The sequence below is a fragment of the Mixophyes fleayi genome, chromosome 3 (genome assembly GCF_038048845.1).
Source record: "Mixophyes fleayi isolate aMixFle1 chromosome 3, aMixFle1.hap1, whole genome shotgun sequence".
In the NCBI taxonomy this organism is placed as follows: Eukaryota; Metazoa; Chordata; class Amphibia; order Anura; family Limnodynastidae; genus Mixophyes; species Mixophyes fleayi.
In genome coordinates, this window is record NC_134404.1 from 84417704 (window position 1) to 84439331 (window position 21628).

The window sequence follows — 21628 nt, forward strand, 5'->3', positions numbered from 1 at the left end:
CTTCAGACTTTAAGGATGTTAATGATTATCAATGAGGCTTATAGTTCTGTCCATTATCTTTTCTACTTAATTATAGTTTACTCCTTCCATAAAAGCATATGTAGTCCTGAGTTACAGGAAGTAATTTGGGGAGTTTTGGCAGTGTATCGGGTTATATAGATTAGACAATACACCAGTGCTTTGAAGGTTTGAAACATGAACGTTCTATTGGTCTCCATCAGTATTTGATTAATACAACATTTGAACTTTAAATTGTCAAACCTGAAATTGATAGCAACATGCCATAGGGTTGGGAGGGAACAAAATAGGGAAATAAAGAAGTTTCTCGATCTAAAGCTATATACACACTCATCACTACACTGGTCTCTGTGACTTCACACACCTGATACATACCACACTGCCCAACTGATTTCACCTGGATTCTGCTAAATGTTGGCACAAAATGTGCAAACTGAAGGGAATTTTGTAGTAATCACATAATGGGGAGGGGAGAGGGGGGATACCACAATGGACTCTGCTTAAGCAAAAAAATAAAGCTAAACAAATTCCTGATCTTCCCTGGGTTGTGGTGGTAAGGTAAGGAATGAGATAACTTTCCCAGTGTAAGACCAATATATTCGTTAGAACAAAAAGTAAAGTGAAATTTAACTGGTGCTAAATGAACGAAAATCTGGACTTCCTCTCACCTACCAGTCAATCAGAAGTGGATTTCTACACTAGCTGGTGAAGGGGCGTTCCAAGGATCGCCAGCCTTAATCATTCAGCAGTATTGTGTGATGGTGGGGGAAACTTTTCAGGGTTTGAGTTTTAGTTTTGTATTTGAATTACATTGGATTAAGAAAGAAAAAAAATATATTCTATATTAAAATTACATTGGTGACTTAGGGTTTAGGGAGTCTGGAGTCTCGGAGTCCATGTGAGTGTTTACCCATTTACATCAGATTCAAAATGTAATTTAAAAAGACCAACAGGGTTATTTGGGTAAAACGGTGGGCAGGAAATGGATGCATACAATATCCTCCCCCCCCCCCCGCCCCCACCCCCCAAACAACATAAGCTACATCTGTTCTTTCAGCTGAATACTTTTTTGGAATAGCAGTGAGGAATCCTGTCATTCTATAGGCAGTCTCACCTTCCCCAGTGAACTATATAGAGCTTATGCCTACCATATGTCACGGTCTCATAATTCTGCTTGCTGGCCAACTGTCATGTTTAGCCCCGAAATTAACAGCATGGCAGAGAATAATCCAAACTAAATCAGTGACTGTTTTCAGCCTTTGTGCCTGGTAATTTGATGAACAGCTAGATTTGAAAATTGGCAACCGGCCCTGTAGCTTTGTCTTTGCTCTGGGCAAGGTGTGGCCACCTTAAAATGTTTTGGTGGTGGATTTTACCATATCATCCTAGGATAGTCATGTAAAATTTCAACACTAAAAACAAACAACCTTAGAGAAGACTAACACCAAATAATATTCACTATTGTGGTAACATAACTTACATTAGAATATATTTATTGGATTACATTGTTATTTGTTATTTATAAGCTACCCCAATGCTTCCGCAGCGCCATTCATAGGGCATCGGAATATACAATAAAATTACATAAAAACTCATCAGAACAATGGATACAGATAAGCAGAATAATAAATGCATAGATGGAATTTACATAACAAATTGCATGGCATACGAAGCATTTCAGCATAAAACAAAGCAGGGTCAGAGAGGATGGAAGACGGACAGACATGAAACCTATGAAAGCCTGTGAGAGCTCACATGCTAAAGGGAGGGGGCAAGGAGAGACAAAAGGAGCAATTGGGGAAAAATAAGCTTAGTCGTGTTCATGTACCAGAGATTGCTTTGCCGGTCATAAAAGAGGACCTGGAAACTTTTAATATTCATAAACAAATAAGTATAAGAAAAAAAAAATAGTAATTCTGGCACAATAGACTAGAATTTAACAAAAAAAGTGTAAGGGTGCAAAAAATTGTGTAAAAGGTTTTTGTCTCTTTATACAACAGTTATATGCTGCTCTTTAAAATGTTTGGAATTACAGTATGAATGTTGTGTATTTGTAAATACTGGGGTATGAAAAGTCCTGCATCTGAAACATATGTTCAAAATAATCTATGTGCTAAAATAGCTTTTATTTCAAGCAGGATTAGACATTTTGAAGCTGGGATATACTGGAAGTTTTACTCCAACAGCTCACACATAATATCTAATATTTTAATAACTTGTTGCATCCATTGTTGATGAGACAAGTTGGGCAAAATGTTTAATGCACATTTAATTTAACTGGTAACCAAAGCCGTATTAAAACAAGACTGCAAATTAACAAACAGACAAAGAAGTAAGGCGACCTTGCTTATAAGCTTACAATCTATTTTTTTATTTTGTAAATATTGTATCGTGCCACTAAAAAAAGCACACAAAATAAATTTTTAGGTCTTCTGACCTGGTCCAACTGACAATATATTAACATTTTGAGAATTCAGAGGTACATTTTGTATTCTTATAAGGTGCAGGATGGGCTTGCGTTTCTATTCTCGTTTTTACTTTTTGTTATCACATATGTTCAGTGATACAGTGCTGTTACCTAAAATGTCAGTGTCTCAGGAATTACATTTTCATTTTAGGAGGTATATCATGAAAAACATGTTCAGAAGTTTTGGGAGAAGGCCAAGCATGTCATTGGGAATCTAAAAGTGGTTGGACCAGAAGAGACAATAACCCAAGCAGAAGCAAGAAACATGGGAATGTAATATACCTATAGTCTCTAAGGACATATTGTCATATCTGTTTGCCTGGCTATACATCATGATTTTGTGAATAATATGGTCTCGCACATAAAGTCATATGTTTTACATAATTGGGTGTTTGCTCGAATAATAAAAAGGTGTCGCCGCCCTCTTCCAGATTGGCTGATCTTGTTCAGAATGACCATTTGGAGGGCTAACACGAGACACATTTTTTTTTAGCCACGGGCCTTTTAAACTACAAGTGGTATTCACTTAGTGTCTCCAACTAACGTTTTCTGAGCTTTGACAATATTCATACTATCCATTCATTACGAAATAATGGCACGTGGTGCAAACTGAAAAGAAAAAAATATATATTATGTATGTATATATTATATATACATGACTGCAATCACCTATTACTTTTGGTTGGCTTGCTTCCTAATTAGTTATTTTATTGTCCCTCTCGTTTAAATCGCAGGGAGGGCTTAGCTTCCCTGCAGGTTATAGTGGCCTTGGCCTGTAAATTTCTAGAACACTGTTGTGTTGCTGCATACTCTAGCTATTGATTGTCTACCTGGTGCCTGACCCTGCTTGTTCTTGGAATCTTCTACTTTGCTGCCCATCTCAACTCTTTTTGGCTTTGTTATTGGAACAATCTTGCTCACTAACCACCCTGACCTTCTGACTTGACCTTGCCTACCCTCGACCGTTTGAATAATTTGTGGTTATCCTGTGTCTGGTGTACTACTACTCCCAGCCTTGATACTCATTGCTTCTTGGTTACTAGGATAAGCTTCTTGTACTCTGAATACAAGGTCTGGAGGCATCCGAGTACCTATGAGCATATCACACTCTACGGGGAAGGCAGCTTGCTATAGGTGAAGACCTCTATCTGCCTTGTTCTAAGAGCTTATCTGGTTCCCAGCGGGAGCCGTAACACTTACACACTTACACACACACACATACATACACTCATACACTCATACACATACACACACACATATACACACACACATACACATACACACTCCCTTATATACTTTAGAGCAGTGGTGGGAAAGTTTGCTTGCCTTAATATGCATACTATGTGTTTTAGACCTGCTATTTAAGGTTTGCCATTTGTTTTAGTTCAATTAATTATGTTTACATATGATATAAAACATTAGGCGACCACGAAATGAACAATAACTGTAATTGTGTGCATTCTTTGATTTTATGTGTTTATTGCTGCTGTTCTTCTGTTCAGGGACATCTGCCGTCAGAATGAACAGTGTGACTATTACTTTAGCATTGATGCTGATGTGGTTGTGACAAACCCAAAGATTTTAAAATTACTAATTGAACAAAACAGGTAGGTAATTTTGTACATTTCATACAGTACACTGTATGCAGAAATCTTTTGCAAAACATTTTTTTGTTGCATTTAATTGCATTTATTTTAGTGCAAATGCTCAATAGAATCTTACAGCAAGTGCACAGTGTACTTTCTTTTGATGCACAGTAAATAAACATCCAGATTGTATAAATGATGCATGAAAGAAAAATCTTCCCTAAAATATTTTGTTTCTCTAGTCTGAAAGAACAAATAAACTCCTATAGAGTTCTGTGTTCCAATGAGGTCATGGCTTTACTTCCTATTGTGCATAATTCTACATCCAGATAGGTGTGTTTGATTTTTGATTTTGCTTTATTTTTTTGGATGAGAATACCCAAGAATTTCAGAGTTGTGCCAGAGTTAAGATTTTTGTACGGGCAGCCAGCTGTGTCCGCTACCATCAGTGAATACTTTTGGTGAAGCCTGGCAAACTTTAATGACCTTTACAAATGCAAGTAAAAATGCAATTAACAGCCACGTTTGGAATGCAGTGTTTTTGAGGCCTTAAAACGTTAAGTGTTACCTATCAACTTGACCTGATGGCATTCCATATATAGATATAGCATACATCAAATTGTCTGGGAGAATCCACCACCGTTGCGTAATCCAAAAGTAATGTGATTTCCTCAGGGGTAATATTAATGTTTTATGCTGAACCATTGATTCCTTTGCATTACTATAGCTAGCCACATGGTTTGCAGTTCAATATTAGATTATGGTGTATTATATTTTAAATATGCTGGGGCTTTTCCGGGAACACCCCCATAAAAAATGGTGATCCGCGTGCTACGAACAACTGCCACAAAATGATCAAAGCTAGCAGTGGGCAAGTCGCATACAACCAGCATGGGAAAAGGCCTGTTATTGACTGGCGGGGATGTGGAGTCAGGATTAAACCCAGTTTTGATAATTTAGTGGTGGCTGTTTGTAATGCATTTGTGATAATTTTTCCAATTTGTACTAAATAAAGAATGAATTGTACATTGCTTGATTTTTAAATAAATACCACTCAAGGGAATGTAGTCATATAAAAATGTAAATATTCTTCATGTTAAATAATATACTAAGTGTTTTAGTATACTCTGATTGTCAAAATTGTTATATTATTTACTTGCCTTTTACAGCAACTTAACTTATCTATAAATTTTCTTTCTTCCTTCCAGAAAAATCATCTCTCCTCTTGTGACTCGCAGTGGAAAACTGTGGTCAAACTTTTGGGGTGCTCTGAGCCCTGATGGATACTATGCAAGATCAGTAGATTATATAGATATTGTACAAGGGAACCGAGCGTAAGTCATTTTCTATCAAAACAAATGTTATGTAATATATTTGTTGTTGTAGAGAACTTTCACAAAATGTTTAAAGTTTTGACTGTTGTTTGTTATTTAATGCATAAACATTTCCTGCAATGGTGTACAGCGTAAGTCGTACATACAAGGCATAATGTTAGAAAGAACCGTGTTTAAAGAAGTTTTCAATTTATATGTGACCTTACATTCTAATGGGGAGTGTCCTTTTTTTTTTTTTTTTTTTTTTTTTTTTTAAAAATTTGTTATAAATTCAGAGCTTGGTTCTAAAAATTGTATTCGCAGTAGTTTTAAAAACAGACATTGTGGATTGCATAAATTCTACAGTATAAACAAAAATCTATTTACTGATCCACCTTGTCATCCCTTTAAATCAATAGAGAAGGACATTAAAGCTTTCATTTTTTAAATAAGAAACAGATTGTAGTGAGCAAAACCCAGCTCAAAGCATACCACTATACACACCATTGTAGATGGTAAAACCATGGGAATAAGTGAATTTGGAAAATTATGATTCGGCTTAATAAAATGCTGATGCTTGCTTGCACTTTTGCCACCCCAATAACATAAAACTTCTACAAAATTCATGCAGTAGTGAAGAAATTCTGCTGTTCTTGTAAAGTCAAAAAAAAAAGTAAAAAACAAAAGTGCAAAATAGTGTAGCAAAGTAAGTATTGTTAAATTAAGACTAATAGAAAGCTGCATACTTTATTTTAAAGATTGGTTGTCTTACCTGACATTCTTTAGATGGTGGTGTCTTCTTGTGGAGTTGTATTAGGAATCCTAAATACAGCAGTGGTCCATGTTTAAGATGAAAGTGAAGAAAGAACAGATAGTGCAGTATTTTAAATACAGATATAGCCAAGAAGTAGCAAATTGCATACTTAGTAAAATATATTATAATTCTTATCTGAAATAATAAAGTTAATGAGGACTTTACGGGAAATGTATTATCGCCAGCTATTTTCACCTGCAAACCACTGGATGTATTATCCATCGGTTTGAAGGGTCAAAACTGAAATCTCTGATGTGTGGCAATTAAAAAATATCTAAATACACCAAAAATAAGGCCTGCTTCTGGTAGGCTCGGTAGCTCATATAGCATGGTGTTTGAGCTATCTTGCCATTCATAACATAAGACCATTAACTCCTAAAATATTGGGCAAGTACAATTTATTAATTAATGGGGCAAACTTAATTTATAATAAAATTAAGGTGGCAATGTTATGTGACTGCTAACGTGAGCAATAATTAATTATGTCAGGGACAACACTTATTTAATGATGAGGACACAATTCATAGTAGACACTCATTCAATATAGTAATATAAATATTTTTCTTATATTTGCATCTAGAGGTTTATGGAACATTCCATATATGGCCAATGTGTATCTGATTAGAGGACAAACTCTTAGGACAGAGTTAAAGGAAAGAAACCATTTTATTCTGGAAAGAAATGATCCCGACATGGCCCTATGTAAAAATGCTAGGGAAATGGTAAGGTTGTGTCCATGTTTGGTATATAAAATATGGCTATATGCATTTCGTTTGCCCATTTTCTTATTTTGATTTATTTTACTACATATTTCGTTCATTATTGCTAGCCAATTTTTTTTTACAACTTTTGTTTGCAGAAAATGATTGAGAATTTCACACCAAACATCTGTTTTTTCACGTTTTGTGACACACTGCTGGGAAATTTTATCCACATCCCACATGTTATGAGCAAACTAGTCCCTTGGGTAAACTGCTCAGGGAATAGAATAACATAAAAGACAGTATAATCTATACATTGAACATAGGAAGGAAGTGTCCAGCTGGGCTAACAATGATTGCTGATATACTGGTCTATATATCAATTTGTGTCTGAAAGCATATATTCATAAATTCACATAAACAGTTTGTTTTAAAAACAGCAAAAATATTTTTGAGTTTATTTTGCGATGTATGCTGAATTTGTGTCCTATTTACATTCTGCTGCAAGGTCCAACATTTTGAAAGACTTTTAGCAATATGTATTTCTATGTGAGGGCTAAAAAATAAGCTATTTGTGTTATTCCTGAAAATACTTAATTGAAATGTACAGCAAAAGTTGTCAAGTGTTAATCATTCTTTGTTTTCCGGCTAGCTGTACTAATGTTACCTACTCTTTCTGTCAGCTCTTTGCATCCATCATTTCTACCATTGCTAACAGCTTGGATATACTATGCAGAGCCCATGGTTGAGCAAAAACGTTCTGGTTCCTCATTCACTCTTTAAATGATTAATTTTTCTCCAAGGATTTTTGGCTTGAGCAGCTGGTCAGTGGGCATGGCAACCATTTTGTATGTCAGTCATAAGCTTTGCTTCTAGCTGCATGTTGTCCATGCAAATCCAGTGCAGCTCTCCAGCCTTCGTGATAAGCAGTTATTATTGTATCTGTGTTTTCATGTCTCCACAGTCAATCTAGACAAAATATTTAAAGAAAAAGGATATACACGTCAACTTACTTGATGCTTCTTCATTTTAGAGTTTACAAAGAGAAAAAGACTCCCCATCTTCGGAAACTTTCCATATGTTCAGACCCCCAAAGGTTTTTTTTTATTTTTATTGTTATTCCTTCTCCTAAGTGTAGATCTATCTATGTTCTGTTTTTGATATTCACTTTCCTTCAGAATTCTGCTTGCAGAAATTCTTGGCAATACAAATGTAAAGTACATTGTGTGCCTTTTGTGGATTTTCTTTTTGACATTTGAATTGGGTGATGGAATCATATGGTCAATTTTTGCAAATATTAATACATATACAACTTGCATTGTTGATGCACTATCTAACAGTACCAGATATTGCATAAATTAGGGAGCATTCCCATTTTTATCAAGATAAGATAACTTTTAGACCTGCATAATTGTCTACCCCACCATCAACTCATCTGCCAGACATCAGCAAAGAACACCCTGCATGTATGGCTTTTCACATTGGGAACTTCACTGGCAGATATTAAGGTGGTGGGGCTAGGAATATATGCAGCACTCCACACTGATGAGACAAAGATCTTACTTTTTATTTTAGAATCATATGTTAAATATGCTCTGAGCATTTATCTAGCCAATGATGCAAGTATCTGTAGCAATGTACATTTGCAAAATAGACCTTACAGACCATCTGATTCTGGGAGCAAAAATATGTCCACAAAGGTAGACCTGTTTACTAGAGGATATCCCAATACATGTATACAAATGTATATGTGCATACACCCCATTTCCTGATGGTACATCAGGAAAAGGAAGACTAAGAATTCCTTTCTTTCAATTAGAAATGACCCTCCTTCCCGTTCTAATCACCTGCCTGCACTTTAAAAAAGACCTACTTATATTTTAGTTTTATATCTACGTATTTAAGGGCTATGATAAAAGTACAAGTTAATTGTGTGCCTCTCCAACAAATATCCAATATCTCCAGCAGACTAAAATATTGTAAAATTAAATCCAGTGTTAAGAGAACCATGTCCGTGCCATCTCTCAAAACATGTCCCATTTCCAGTTTGTGAAGACTGAATAGAGTTTTTAGGTTGCAATAACAGAAAATAAGTTTTCATCTTAATATAGTAGGGAGGAAAATGTCCATCCGGCTCCAATTTCCTTAGGTGGGAAACAGATGCCAGCTCAGAAAGAAATACATATATCATGCCAAATTGAAACTTTGCAAAGTATGTAATTTTACTGCTGCAGTCTTCTGATTATTTGGCTTTAAACGTAAGCAAACCTATAATTCGTGCTGGCCATGAAATGTTCATCTGTTTAGTTTAAAGGAAAGAAAGAGACTCCGTTTCAAACAAAATTATCTCTGTTCCCCCGAGGATAGTGTGTGGGCTTGCTGGTAAAATCCAAACACGTTTTCCTACTTTTTATAGTTAATTCCTTAATTATCTTCGCTACCTTTTTTTTTCCAGACCTTTAAAGCATGATTATAAATTTAATTAGTAAATTTATCCAAATTTAAAATGGAAAAATATCAATCCAAGCCAATACCACTAGGTCTGGGAAAAAAAATGGCCAAAATATTTTGTGTCTTGCTAATTTTAATATAGATAAGTTAGCAGTGAATTAACTTTTAGTAAACATTATTGCCTTTACATTTTATTTGGCTTTGTATTCTAGTGAAACTATTAAAGTTTGCTGAACTTCAAGTAATTTCTATTACTGTCATTCTAACAGGTTTTATAGAACCTTTTAGGTCAAAGTAATTTTGTAATAAATTTGTTTCCTTTCATGCATAGACTTTTATTGCTGGGATTATCTGTAAAATGGTTAATTAAACAGAGTTGCAGAGGTTTTCTTCTTGACTGATTCCATAATGATGCTATTTCCTCTGAGGAATTCACTGCAAATTCTGTTCTATCCTAAAATGACTTCTTCACCAAAGCTCAAACTGTACGTTTCTGCAAGATTAATATTTTCGCTAATCCGTTTCTAATTATTTGCCTTAGGGTGTTTTCATGTACATTTCAAACCGGCATGAATTTGGAAGGCTACTTTCAACTGCGAACTACAATTTGACCCACTATAACAATGACCTATGGCAAATATATGAAAATCCTGTGGTAAGTATTTAAACAACAGCTTTTTGCTTGTCAAGTGTCAATATCACTTTAATGCTAGGTATTTTGTTAATCATCTGTATGCTGTGTTTCCATACATTTTTCTGCCATCTCTGTGAGGCTCATACAGATGAAGGAAACATTTGCAGCACATGCGTACTGTGATTTGTGACTCAGCTTGCCATGTTAATCTGCCAGCTTTTAACTAGTGAATCAACCGCATCTGTGGTCTGCGCAGATGCAAAAAAAAAAGCATAAAGCGGCTCTATAGCAGGAAAAGCAATGATTGACCTCTGATACTACAATGAGTAATAATAAAGAAAAGTTTAAAAAAAAAAACTAAAAATGGACAGCTCTTTCCACCCAACCCAACTCACTCCAACCCACTCCACTGGGTTGGAGTGGAGCCCCATGCTGAAAGCACTAGAGGTCTTAGAGTCCTGGGGGTGAAAATAAATTGGTGACTGAGGGTATTTAAGAGTATTTTATTCAACTAAACTCTATTTTAAATTTGTGTGTTTTTTTTATTTATTATAATTTTTTTACTCTCTTAGTATAATGGGCAGGTGTTTTAGGACCAGTTTTCCCTATTCTTGTGGTCTTCTTGTTATAGTGGAAGCCAGTCCAGGCTGTGAAGTGCTGGGACTTATGGGGAGGGGGGAACACTGTCCATTGTGTGTGTGCATTTTGATGTTGTTTATTTGGGGTTGGGCATCAGTGTGTGGCGTTATTTTTGTGAGTCTAGCTTTTCTGTTTATATATTTTTTTATTGCACAGTGTACCTACCATCTGTGAGTGAGGTAATGTTAAATCACTTGCAGTTCTTTGTTATTCAGCCACGTGTTTTCTTTGTTTTGGTTTTTTTTTTTCCTGCAAATGATTGAGCGTCACCTGTACTTAGACTGCTGATGCTGCAGATTTGTTTAAATTAAATTGTATTTCTTAAATGATTTACCATAGCCATCTGTCATTCAGTGTGAGCTGTGGTTTTCACCACAATCGCATATATTTTCAATGATGTGGTTAACCAAGGTAGTGCAAATAATACCAATCAATGGTTTGACTAACATTATGTGCGGAGAAACTGTCCTGTATGAGCTATATGATGACAGCAGATTTACCTAGCGTTAAAACATTTTGACTCGTACTACATCTTTATGTGGTAACAGGCCTATTTATTATTAATAATAATATTATACATGAGTATTTTAAAATATTTTGTACAGAAGAGAATGTTTATAAAACAAAAAATCCCAAAAAATAATATTGGGTTCCATTTGTGAATTTGTATATTGTATCTTTTAATTTTCAGGAGTAGTTTAATTATTTATCTACTTCAGGGTAAAATATGAAATGTTTTTGTTTTACAGGAATGGAAGCTAAAGTATATAAATGCCAATTACTCAAAGATCTTTACTGAAAACTTTGTTGAACAGGTAAGAACACTGTATTTATAAAGCATTAGGTAAAATCTTTATTGACAAAGTAAACAGTGAATTTTTTAATTACATTATGAAATTTGATTGTATGTGTTAGTTTTCCGAAGTAAAGACGGAATATTACGTACAAGGAATAAAAGGATAAATCTATAGATGTGTCAGTGGCGGATCCAGGGGGGGGCGATCGCCCCCCCTAGCAGGGGCTTCCTGCCGACAGCTACACACTGTGCAGGTCCGTTCAGCAGTGACAGTGTGCTGCCCGAATGCTCTGATTGTGTTTTAAACACAATCAGAGCAGCGGGGCAGCACACTATCACTGCTGAACGGACCTGCACATACTGTGCAGCCGCCGGCAGCCTTAGAAGTCGGAAAGGGGGCGGGGCCTAAATCGCCTCCCCTACATCGCCCGGGGTATAGTAATTTCCTAGATCCGCCCCTGAGATGTGTGAAGGGTAGATTGAAAGTTTTGGACTAAACATAGACGATAGACACACAGCCACATGGTCACTAGTAGATATATAGGAATATCCCATTGGTAAGTTCAAAGCAGCTTACCAATAACTTCTAATTTTCTAATGCTGTGTTTTTATGAAGAAGGTGTTTTCCTTGTGCATTAGCATTGTGTTTACAATTTATGGTGCTAGTGTTTGTATCTTACACAAAACCCAATATGCGTAATGTATTGTTTTAACAATAAATAGATTTGAAAATTGTTACTTCTATTTAAAGAACATGTAAAATGTGGAAGTGCTTATCATCTATCCAGAGGTACTGTATTTGTCTTTGTAGAAATAATTTTTTTATTGATAGAAGTACTGTAAATAAACGTTATTGATAACATGTCTGCCTATCTATCTATCTAGTACCGTGCTTAGCATTGTTACCTCTCAGCACTGTGGGTTCTTTTCCGACCAGGGCACTATTTGTGTGACGTTTGTATGTTCTCATTAGAACATGTTACCTTGTGAAATATAAATAAGTTGAACACTCGAGAAGAACGGTAAGATGCGAGTCTCCACGATGATTGCGTGCTGCTTAACATGTTGGAACTATATAGATCAGAGGTGTCCAACTCCAGTCCTTAAGGGCTACCAACAGCTCATATTCTCAAGATTTCTTTATTCATGCAAAGTTAAGTTCATCTATTTGGCTGGGTCAGTAATTATCCCACCTGTGTTCTGAAATTCTGAAAACATGAACTGCTGGTAGCCTTTGAGGACTGGAGTTGGACACCTCTGATATAGATAAAGGTTATTGAAATACAAAAGTTTTTTTTGCCAAGTTAAAAGATTGTAATTGTATATGATTTTGTCAAATGTTACTATTTTGTCATTTACAGCCATGCCCAGATGTTTTTTGGTTTCCAGTTTTTTCTGAACAGGCCTGTGATGAGCTGGTAGAGGAAATGGAACACAATGGCCAATGGTCTGGCTCAAAGCACAGTGTAAGTAGCCACGCTACGTAAAGCTAGTGAAGATTACAGTAAGTTACTTTCTAAACCTTCATATACATCTGAAACCATGCGATATTATGTAAATCTATATTTTCACCATTCACTTGGAGCTTTAATCAATGTTATGTTTTCTTACTCTGACATTAGGATGTACGAATTGCCGGAGGATATGAGAATGTTCCAACAGATGATATTCACATGAATCAGATTGGGATGGACGGTGAATGGATTCACTTCATTAGAGAATTCATTGCTCCTGTAACACTGAAAGTATTTGCTGGCTATTACACAAAAGTAAGAACCTCTTTTTAAACTAGTAATCACACACACATGCAACCCTTCTGCTTCCTTCTGTGTCACCTCACCTGAGCTGTTCATTAGTCCCTGGCCTAGTCCATGTGCCTTGTTGCTTTACATGATTCCAAGAATATCAGTGGGGTTAGAGGCAGAACTGAAATTGCACTACTCTCCAAATCATGATCCTGCAATGACATGATACATACACTTTTAACTATAGAGAAAATACAAGGACACAGGCAAAAAAATAAACACAGTACATATAGAACATTAAAGATCATCAAGTCATACTAAAATAAACATACACTATGCCTCTATAATCCTTACTTAGTAATGCCATTAACTTGGTGGCAATTAGCAACAGTTATTAAAAAGGAATGCTATACCCCTGTGGTATATTATAAAGGTATTATTTTTAGCTCCTGAGTTCCATATTCATTATAACCATACCTGGCCTACAATTCCATTCCCTTATACAAGTCACAGACCTCCTCGGTGACCGGCCCTTAGCCCAGAGCCGTAACGTCGGCGGTGCGGGCGGTGCGGCCGCCTAGGGCGCAAAGCCTAGTAGGGGCGCAACACCCGCCCGCCCATTACATCCCCGATGGCGTGGCACCGCAGGACTACTTTGAATACAGCAGCGCAAGGAATAGGGTGCCGGCTTCCTGCTCCTGCAGCGTCTTGATGTACAAATAATGACGTCAGGACGCTGTCAGAACACAGGCGACGAGGAGCCGGCACTGAAGGAAGAAGATGACCGAAGAAGTACGGTTAGTACTGCTGTGCTGGTGAGAAGAGGGGGGAGGGGAGGAGAGGAGCGGAGAGAGGGGTCTGTGAGAGAGGGGTCTGTGAGGGGAGTCTGATATATTGGATGCAATACTACATGCAAAAGACAGTTTACAGACAGTATTGTTCGGAAAAAAGCGGGAGACATTACAGGTGGAAAATGGTTGAGTACTACAGGAAAAGGGAATGAAGCCAGGTAAACTGGTACATGGGAAACAAGTACAAGTTCTACAGCAGGAACAGTAAACGGGTAAGGAGAATGGCAGCATAACAAAAACAGATAGAGCAGAGGACAGCTATAGGAAAATAAGGAAGTACAGGCATATGGGGTCTATGATCTGGAATGCTTGGTATAAAGGTTTTTCCCATAATCTGGAGCACTGCACATAAAATCTACTAAACACATTCTAAAAGTACCCATCTTTATCCCACTCTGACCCAAGCAATATCCTCCTCCATAAATTGCACACCACTGTAAGACTCTTGGTGATGTCATATCTGTGTATATAAATTTTTTTCTCAATCGCTTGGCCACACATGGAGACTGAAAGTGCAATATATACAAACTCATCTGAAAATGATGCATGGACCAGAACTAAGGCTCCCATGAGTTTGAAAACTAAGACACCAGTATGGCATAAAGCTTGTTCAAACCACTATTAAGATGTCCCAGCTCCCCTCTATATTTTTGGCGTTAGATGCAATTCAGTAGTTATAAGCTTAACTAACCCTGTCAACCCAAGTGCATTAACAATCTGAATTGTATAACAATAATCATTCCAAGTAAAAGGAGATTTTCACCCAAAGTAAATATTTAATATTATCCTTCTAGCTACCAACCAGCAGAACTTCAGGGACCAAATGAATAGGTCCACCACTATTTGGGAATTCTACCCCCTCAGTCACCTCTGTAACACGTTATTATCTTAATGCAGGAGAATTTTAAGATGTGTTAAAACCTTTGGCTTGTTGGTTGCCAGAGCTGTAACTAAGGTGGTGCGGGCGGTGCCGTCGCCCAGGGCGCAAGCTCAAGTGGGCGCAGCAGCCGCCCACTACCTGGCTCTATCTACAGGCTTTTACTTACCCACACTGACAGGAAGTTTGGCATTTGGAACGCAAACTTGCGTTCCAAATGCCGAACTTCCTGTTGGTGGAACGCACATGCGTTCCACTGCGGGTAAGTGAGTGATTTGACAATCGGACCATTTCTCTTATCTCTGCAGCTGGAACAACAAGGAAAACTCCAGCGTCCGTTGGCCAAGGAGTTAACATGACGCTTAGAATCGTTGTGCACGAACCTTCATCTATTCTTATCCCTGTGCAGGGCGGCTTTCGTTTATAAATTCAGCCCTTATTTGTGTCTCTGATTTAATGGGTCACTAAACAGTAAAAGTATAGGCTCTGAGGTTGTGATAACTGCAGTCACACATATATATTTATATTTTGTATCTGGCCATTATTGGAGAGAGAGAGAACAAGTTGCTGAGCAGGTTAGGGTCATTGATATTGAGGATACTTTTCTGCACCCAGCTAGGTGGTGAAAACACGGTGATTAAAATGTTGAATACATTTTGAGGTGTCCTATCGAGTGACGCTGGGGGTTCACAGTACAACAATTATATTACTTACATTGAATACTTACACGCTGCAGACACCTGCAATGCTGAGTGCCAGATCGTGATCATCTCTAGTCCACGCTGTTTATGCTACATAGAATTCAGACAATTGGCCGAACGCACATATTTGTCCAAATTGCCCACAGTGCCAGAATCTGCCCATTTAGGGGCAAATTTTCAACTTTGTTAAATCCCTTATTCACTGTTTGAATCCCAGATCTCCCTCTCTCCCTCTCTCCCTCTCTCCTGTAAATATGTTGGTCCACCTGCGCAAATTAAGGCCATCTCTCCACCCACAGGTACCTTGAATGCCACATGCTGCAACCCCTAAAAGTAACTGCCTATTAAGTCACTCAGGCAACAGCAGTTACAAAGTACTTTTGTTGTACTACATAAATGCCAGGCATTACAAAGAGTGAACACATAAAAAACAAAACAAAGTGGAAGCGTTACCCATAGCAACAAGATTATAGCTATTTTCTAACACGTACTAAATAAATGATAGTTATAATCTGAGGGGAGGTGTGTCTCTCTCTCTCTCTCTCTCTTGTAAATTAATGACACTTAATGGAACAAACACCTTCTTTAGGAATATTTATTAAATGCTAGTTATTTAAATTAGATTTTATTGTTCTCTATTGCCCAAAGCACCTTTTTACATATCGCAGTGTTTTGGGGGGCAAAGGAAGGCTACATGGTACAGTGTGATGAAAAGAGCCATTACTATGCCATAATATTAACTGGGGGCATTACTGTTCCATAATATGAATATAATATTAAATAACAGATTTTTGTCAGGTAAGCTATTCGTTAATAATTTTTATTTAACACTTTAAAACTTTTTCTTATAACAATATAGTTTTGTGTATCTCTTTTACTGTTCTTATTTGAGTATTAAGTGCATGAAATATTACAATACCTCTTGGGATATATTTTTATACTTTAAATGGTCATTAGGGCAGACAACTGTGTGTGTGTGTGTATATATATATATATATATATATATATATATATATATATATATATATATATATATATATATATATATATATATATATATATATATATATATGTATATATATAATCATGCATTTGCAAATATGTGTAACAGAATTATTTCAGTAAAGTGCTAGCCACACCCCCACATTAGGTTGGCCACACCCACTTGGCAATGTCACTCCCACTTAGATGGGGGGCGCCGGTGCCCTGTCTCGTCCAGGGCACTAAAATGTCTAGTAACGGCACTGCCTTAGCCACCACACATCCACTGTAATTTATTAGTGGTTAGCACTTCTGCCTCTGAGCACTGAGGTAATGAGTTTGCTTCCCGACCATGGCCTTATCTGTGTGGAGTTTGTATGTTCTCCTCGTGTTTGTGTGGTTTTCCTTGGATGCTCCAGTTTCCTCCCACACTCCAAAAACATATTAATAGGTTAATTGGCTGCTATCAAATTGACCCTAGTCAGTCTGTGTGTGTTAGGGAATTTAGTCTGTAACCTCTATTGGGGCAGGGACTGATGTGAGTGAGTTCTCTGCACAGTGTTGCAGAATTTGTAGCGCTATATAAATGATGATGTACACTATCCCATAGTTCATTTTATCAAATATATTACTTGTTATTTCTATTAAAGACTTAACTAATATTTTTATATTCTTTTCTAAGGGACGTGCAGTACTTAATTTTGTGGTAAAATATACTCCAGAGCGACAAGCTTACCTGAGGCCACACCATGATGCTTCAACGTTTACCATTAATATAGCTCTGAACACAAAAGACACAGATTTTCAGGTAACTTTCCCTTTTGTATGGAAGTCATTTCATATTGAATACTGTCCACTAAATATCATCTTTGTAGGTGGAAGACAGAATCCTGTATAAATACGGTATGCGGCAACATGAAGGATGTTGGAATGCTCTAAAACAATGGAATACAATGGTTAATGTTTCTGATGCTGGAGATAAATGGTTTACAGAATCTCTACTATTTTCCACTGCTTTTTAACAGTACCACTTTTCAGGACTATACCACAAGATTTAGATTGAACATATTGTTTGACAAACACTACACTCCGCACTTGGCTGATGTAAATACATACATTCCCAACATTTGTGTAAGTGGCATTGGGATGGTGAGACAGCACTCTCACATTCGTGACTGTCCCACCTAAATCGGGACAGTTGGGAGGTATGTACTGTGTATAATGGATACATTAGCCACACCCACTCAGTGTTCTGTGCAAGTGTTAAATGTTTAGATGTACACATCGTGTACATTGCCTTCTACAATGCACACCTGAATATACCATGTATCTAAAGAAAGAATAAGTCTAAAACTAAAACGAAAACAAATATGAAAATAATTGAAAAACTAGGAGCAATTACTCAGTGGGAATAAAGGAGTGTTTTGAGTGTATTGAAAATATTTAGAGCCCACAATGTATTTGAGTAATAGAGAGGAAGATGTTTTTACTTATAATGCATTATTGGAAGGTTGATTCCATTGTACTCTTGCTGCTGTTACTCTGTTTAAGAGCTATGGGCTGCTTTCTGCATTGAAAATGATTCAGTGCAAGTCAGCTCTCAGCTTACATTAACAGGTAGGCAGAGACTGTGGGGGAAAAATTGGAAAAACTTTTCCTGTATGCGAGTTGTATTTTCATTAATGGTGTGGGAAGGGTTTCGCAAAAGGTAGACCCTATTCCTTTAAGTTCATAAGTTGGCAAGTGATCACTGTGTTGTGAACAAAGACACTCTCCTTAATATTTAACAAAAAGTAGTTATTAGTTGCCGTGGAGCATAGTTAAAGCATGGCACTATATCCGTGTTGGGTAATAAGCTTCCCGGTGAGCCTTCACCTGTGTCCTCCAGCCAGTTGCTCCTGATCTAACGTATTCTCTGCTTATTCTTCAATGTTGGTGCATTTGATGGCCAGACTGGGTCTCAGGGCATGTGGGGAAATTTTGGAGCATGCAGGAGGTATGACTGGAATTTCAAGCAAGTGAGGGGCATGTGGGGGAAGGAATGATGGGAGTGTGCCAAGGTCATACAACATTTAAGTCTTTTTCTATTTTATAATTTTATATTTGATAAGCCTAAATCATGCCTTAGAAAACTAAAAATGTTTGCTCTTAAACTTTAATCTTCTTGCAGGGTGGAGGATGCAGATTTTTCAGATACAACTGCTCTATTGATGCACCAAGGAAAGGATGGAGCTTTATGCACCCAGGCCGTCTCACACACTTACACGAAGGGCTTCCTGTTACCAACGGCACCAGATATATCGCAGTGTCCTTTATTGATCCCTAAACTTTGGCAAACTCCTGGACCCATCGGCAAATATTTGGCTTTTTAATTTTTTTTAATAGGTTTTTATTTATAGAAGTTTTTCCAGATCAGAGTATTTACTACTGTTAGTAAAATATAACACAAAAGAAAATGGTGTATTGGCAACTATAAAATATGCATTATTTCATAGGATAAATCACTTGCTTTACCTGTATTGTAGAACTACCAATCTCAGAATTCTTAGATAGCTACATTCTGGCTGGATGAATGAGGGTTTAGTGAGTTATAATAAAACATACACTTTCTGGTTTTCCCTACAATGTAACCCGATAGTAAAACATGCTTCTCATTCCCTTTTGGGATTAAAATAGTTTTTTTTACCAGTGGTACTGGACTAAGTCATCAAAATCCATTGATGTTCTTCATTAAAGCAGACTTGTCACCTACACTCGGTAAAGGCAGTCAATTTCAACCTATCAATTCGGTAGGAACTACTGACAGTGCCTCATACCTTAGTGATGTCACTAGCTTACTAGTGCATATATAGGTTAAATATAAGTTTAGCCAAAAACATGACTCTTATGTGACTGGTACACAGGAAACCATAATCATTCCTTTTAAGCAAACAATAATGTACATTAGAAATGCAGGGAATAATCCTTGGTATAAATATGCATTTTAAATCTTTTTAATCTAAATTATGTATTGTTCAAGTTATTTGCACTACAGTCTGTTTTTAGATTATTTTTTGGGGATCTGAGACGTCACAAAATTTGAATCTGCAATCAAAAAAATTAATTTGCTACAAAAAGGTGTCAATGTAGATATATTATTTAACGTGGCAAATAGTATTGTTTTTTAATAACAGAGAAAAAAAACATGATCTACCATCAAGTATTTTGTACAGTGATTTACTCTAGCAATATTTTTTAGGAGTTGCCTTTAGACTTAATAGTCAACGAATCCCTGTGTATTGCAATGAACATGGGCAGATTATTTCCCAAATTATCATACCCTGACAAATTGTTAGAATAGCAAAAAAAGTACAGGAGTTACAACAGAGAACAATTTACAACGGGTTAAGGCAATATGTGTCTTTGCTGCTATTGTGGAACTACAAGCCCCAGCAGTTGCATAATGCTGGAGAGCCACATATCGCTTACCTCTGGCTTAGAATGTATTTAGAAAAGGCTGATATAGTACAATGTCTTAATTGTATTTACTTTTGCCCTGAATATTTTTATTTCATTGATTTTTTTTTTTATTATTTTTTTATTTTTTTTTGTAATACAGCATGTAGACCCATAAGATCATAAAAATCTAACCCACGTTTTTATTTTAATATAAAAAACTACTACAATTTATTACAGTATTATTTTTGGGCACCATTATTATTCTAGTTAAACAAAGTCAAAACGTGCTTCCTGAGTTTTGGTAACCAATCAGCAAAAAGTTGTTAATTGAAGAAGTAAACAGATTTCGGTGAGTGGTGGTGGGTGTGGTTAAATAGAGCAATTGTTACAATAAATTATGTAACGTATGAAGCATGGTCTTCTGAAACCAGCCTTTGCCTATAGTCACCTGTTAGGGATTTATTATAGTGTTTAGGCCCAGCATTGGTCAGCAGGCTAATCCATGATTGGGTGATGAGGTCTTATTGCAAATAATCGTCCAAAAATAGAGCATCTAATGACCTTTGTACTCTATTGCAGTTGGAGATTTCAGCAGTTACACAGAGAGCTGATGCTGATGTCATGTTTGGCCTTTAAGCAACTAAAGCATACTTGCCAACATTGGCAAGTGTTCTCCTGGGAGGTCTGGGGGGCAGGTGGGTGTGTGGGGGCGGGGTTCGAAGAATCGCGTTACAATGACGAGCGCACAATGTCACCAAACCCCGCCCTGTCTAATTGACTGCGCTGCCCAGGATTGGGGAGAATTGCCTGCTCTCCCGGGAACCGGGGAGGACTCCCAGAAATCTGGACATTCCGGGAGAGTGGGCAACTATGAACTAAAGTGCATTTAAATATGTGTCTGCAGATTCAGTGTAACTGACAACTTTCCCTCTTTACAAATAATGTCTTGTATTCTTGAAACGCTAAGTGCCTTTTTTATCACCTTTCCTCAGGAAAGTATAAGTCAGCTGGATGCAGTCACCTTTTCAGCTGACATGTTTTTTACATATTTAAAAAAAAAAAGTATTCATTGTAAGAAGGGCAATCAGAATTTAGAAACATTTGTGCATTTTAAAAATGTGCTGTGTAATTAAAGAAGTTTTATGAATATTTCAATTTACTTGAATTGTATGTGGAGCCTGCTGTTAAGCTTTAATTTTTTGTCAATCAAGGTGATCTCTTTTTAAAAAAACAAAAAAAAAACAAAACCAAATCAGATAATTCATATGGTGCATTATATGCAAATATAACAAATTTGTTTTTTTGCAGTACTTGAAGAGAACAACCTTTAATGTCAATGATGTCAAAAAATTTTTGATAAATAAAATGTTTATTTAAAATGTGTCCATTTTCTCTTTATCTTATAACCGACCCTTTAAACGCAGCAAGTAGAGTATTTATTTACTAAAGTGTGCAATATACATACCATTGTCACAACACATCACAACTTCTCAAATATCACTAGTAAGCATTGCAATTGATTTTAATTGTAATGAATGTTTCAGGTAAAAGCCATGGCATGGAATGGTCTATACTATAAGGTGCAATGACTGTGACATTATTTGCATATGAAAACG

The 21628-nt window shown here is 36.7% G+C and overlaps 1 protein-coding gene across 2 annotated transcripts in view; it reads left to right on the top strand.

Annotated features, from left to right (window-relative positions):
• PLOD2 (procollagen-lysine,2-oxoglutarate 5-dioxygenase 2) overlaps window positions 1-19204 on the top strand; it is a 106392-nt gene extending 87188 nt beyond the window's left edge. The window contains exons 10-20 of one of the 2 annotated variants that reach the window (XM_075201918.1): window positions 2637-2758; window positions 3988-4092; window positions 5280-5405; window positions 6779-6920; window positions 7933-7995; window positions 9892-10005; window positions 11373-11438; window positions 12781-12885; window positions 13042-13188; window positions 17257-17382; window positions 18745-19204. In XM_075201918.1, the coding sequence (XP_075058019.1) occupies window positions 2637-2758; window positions 3988-4092; window positions 5280-5405; window positions 6779-6920; window positions 7933-7995; window positions 9892-10005; window positions 11373-11438; window positions 12781-12885; window positions 13042-13188; window positions 17257-17382; window positions 18745-18900 (1272 nt within the window). In that variant the 3' untranslated portion in view covers window positions 18901-19204. The remainder of the gene's footprint in view (window positions 1-2636; window positions 2759-3987; window positions 4093-5279; window positions 5406-6778; window positions 6921-7932; window positions 7996-9891; window positions 10006-11372; window positions 11439-12780; window positions 12886-13041; window positions 13189-17256; window positions 17383-18744) is intronic. The other variant, XM_075201919.1, reaches the window with a different exon arrangement.
• The last annotated feature ends 2424 nt before the right edge of the window (window positions 19205-21628 follow it).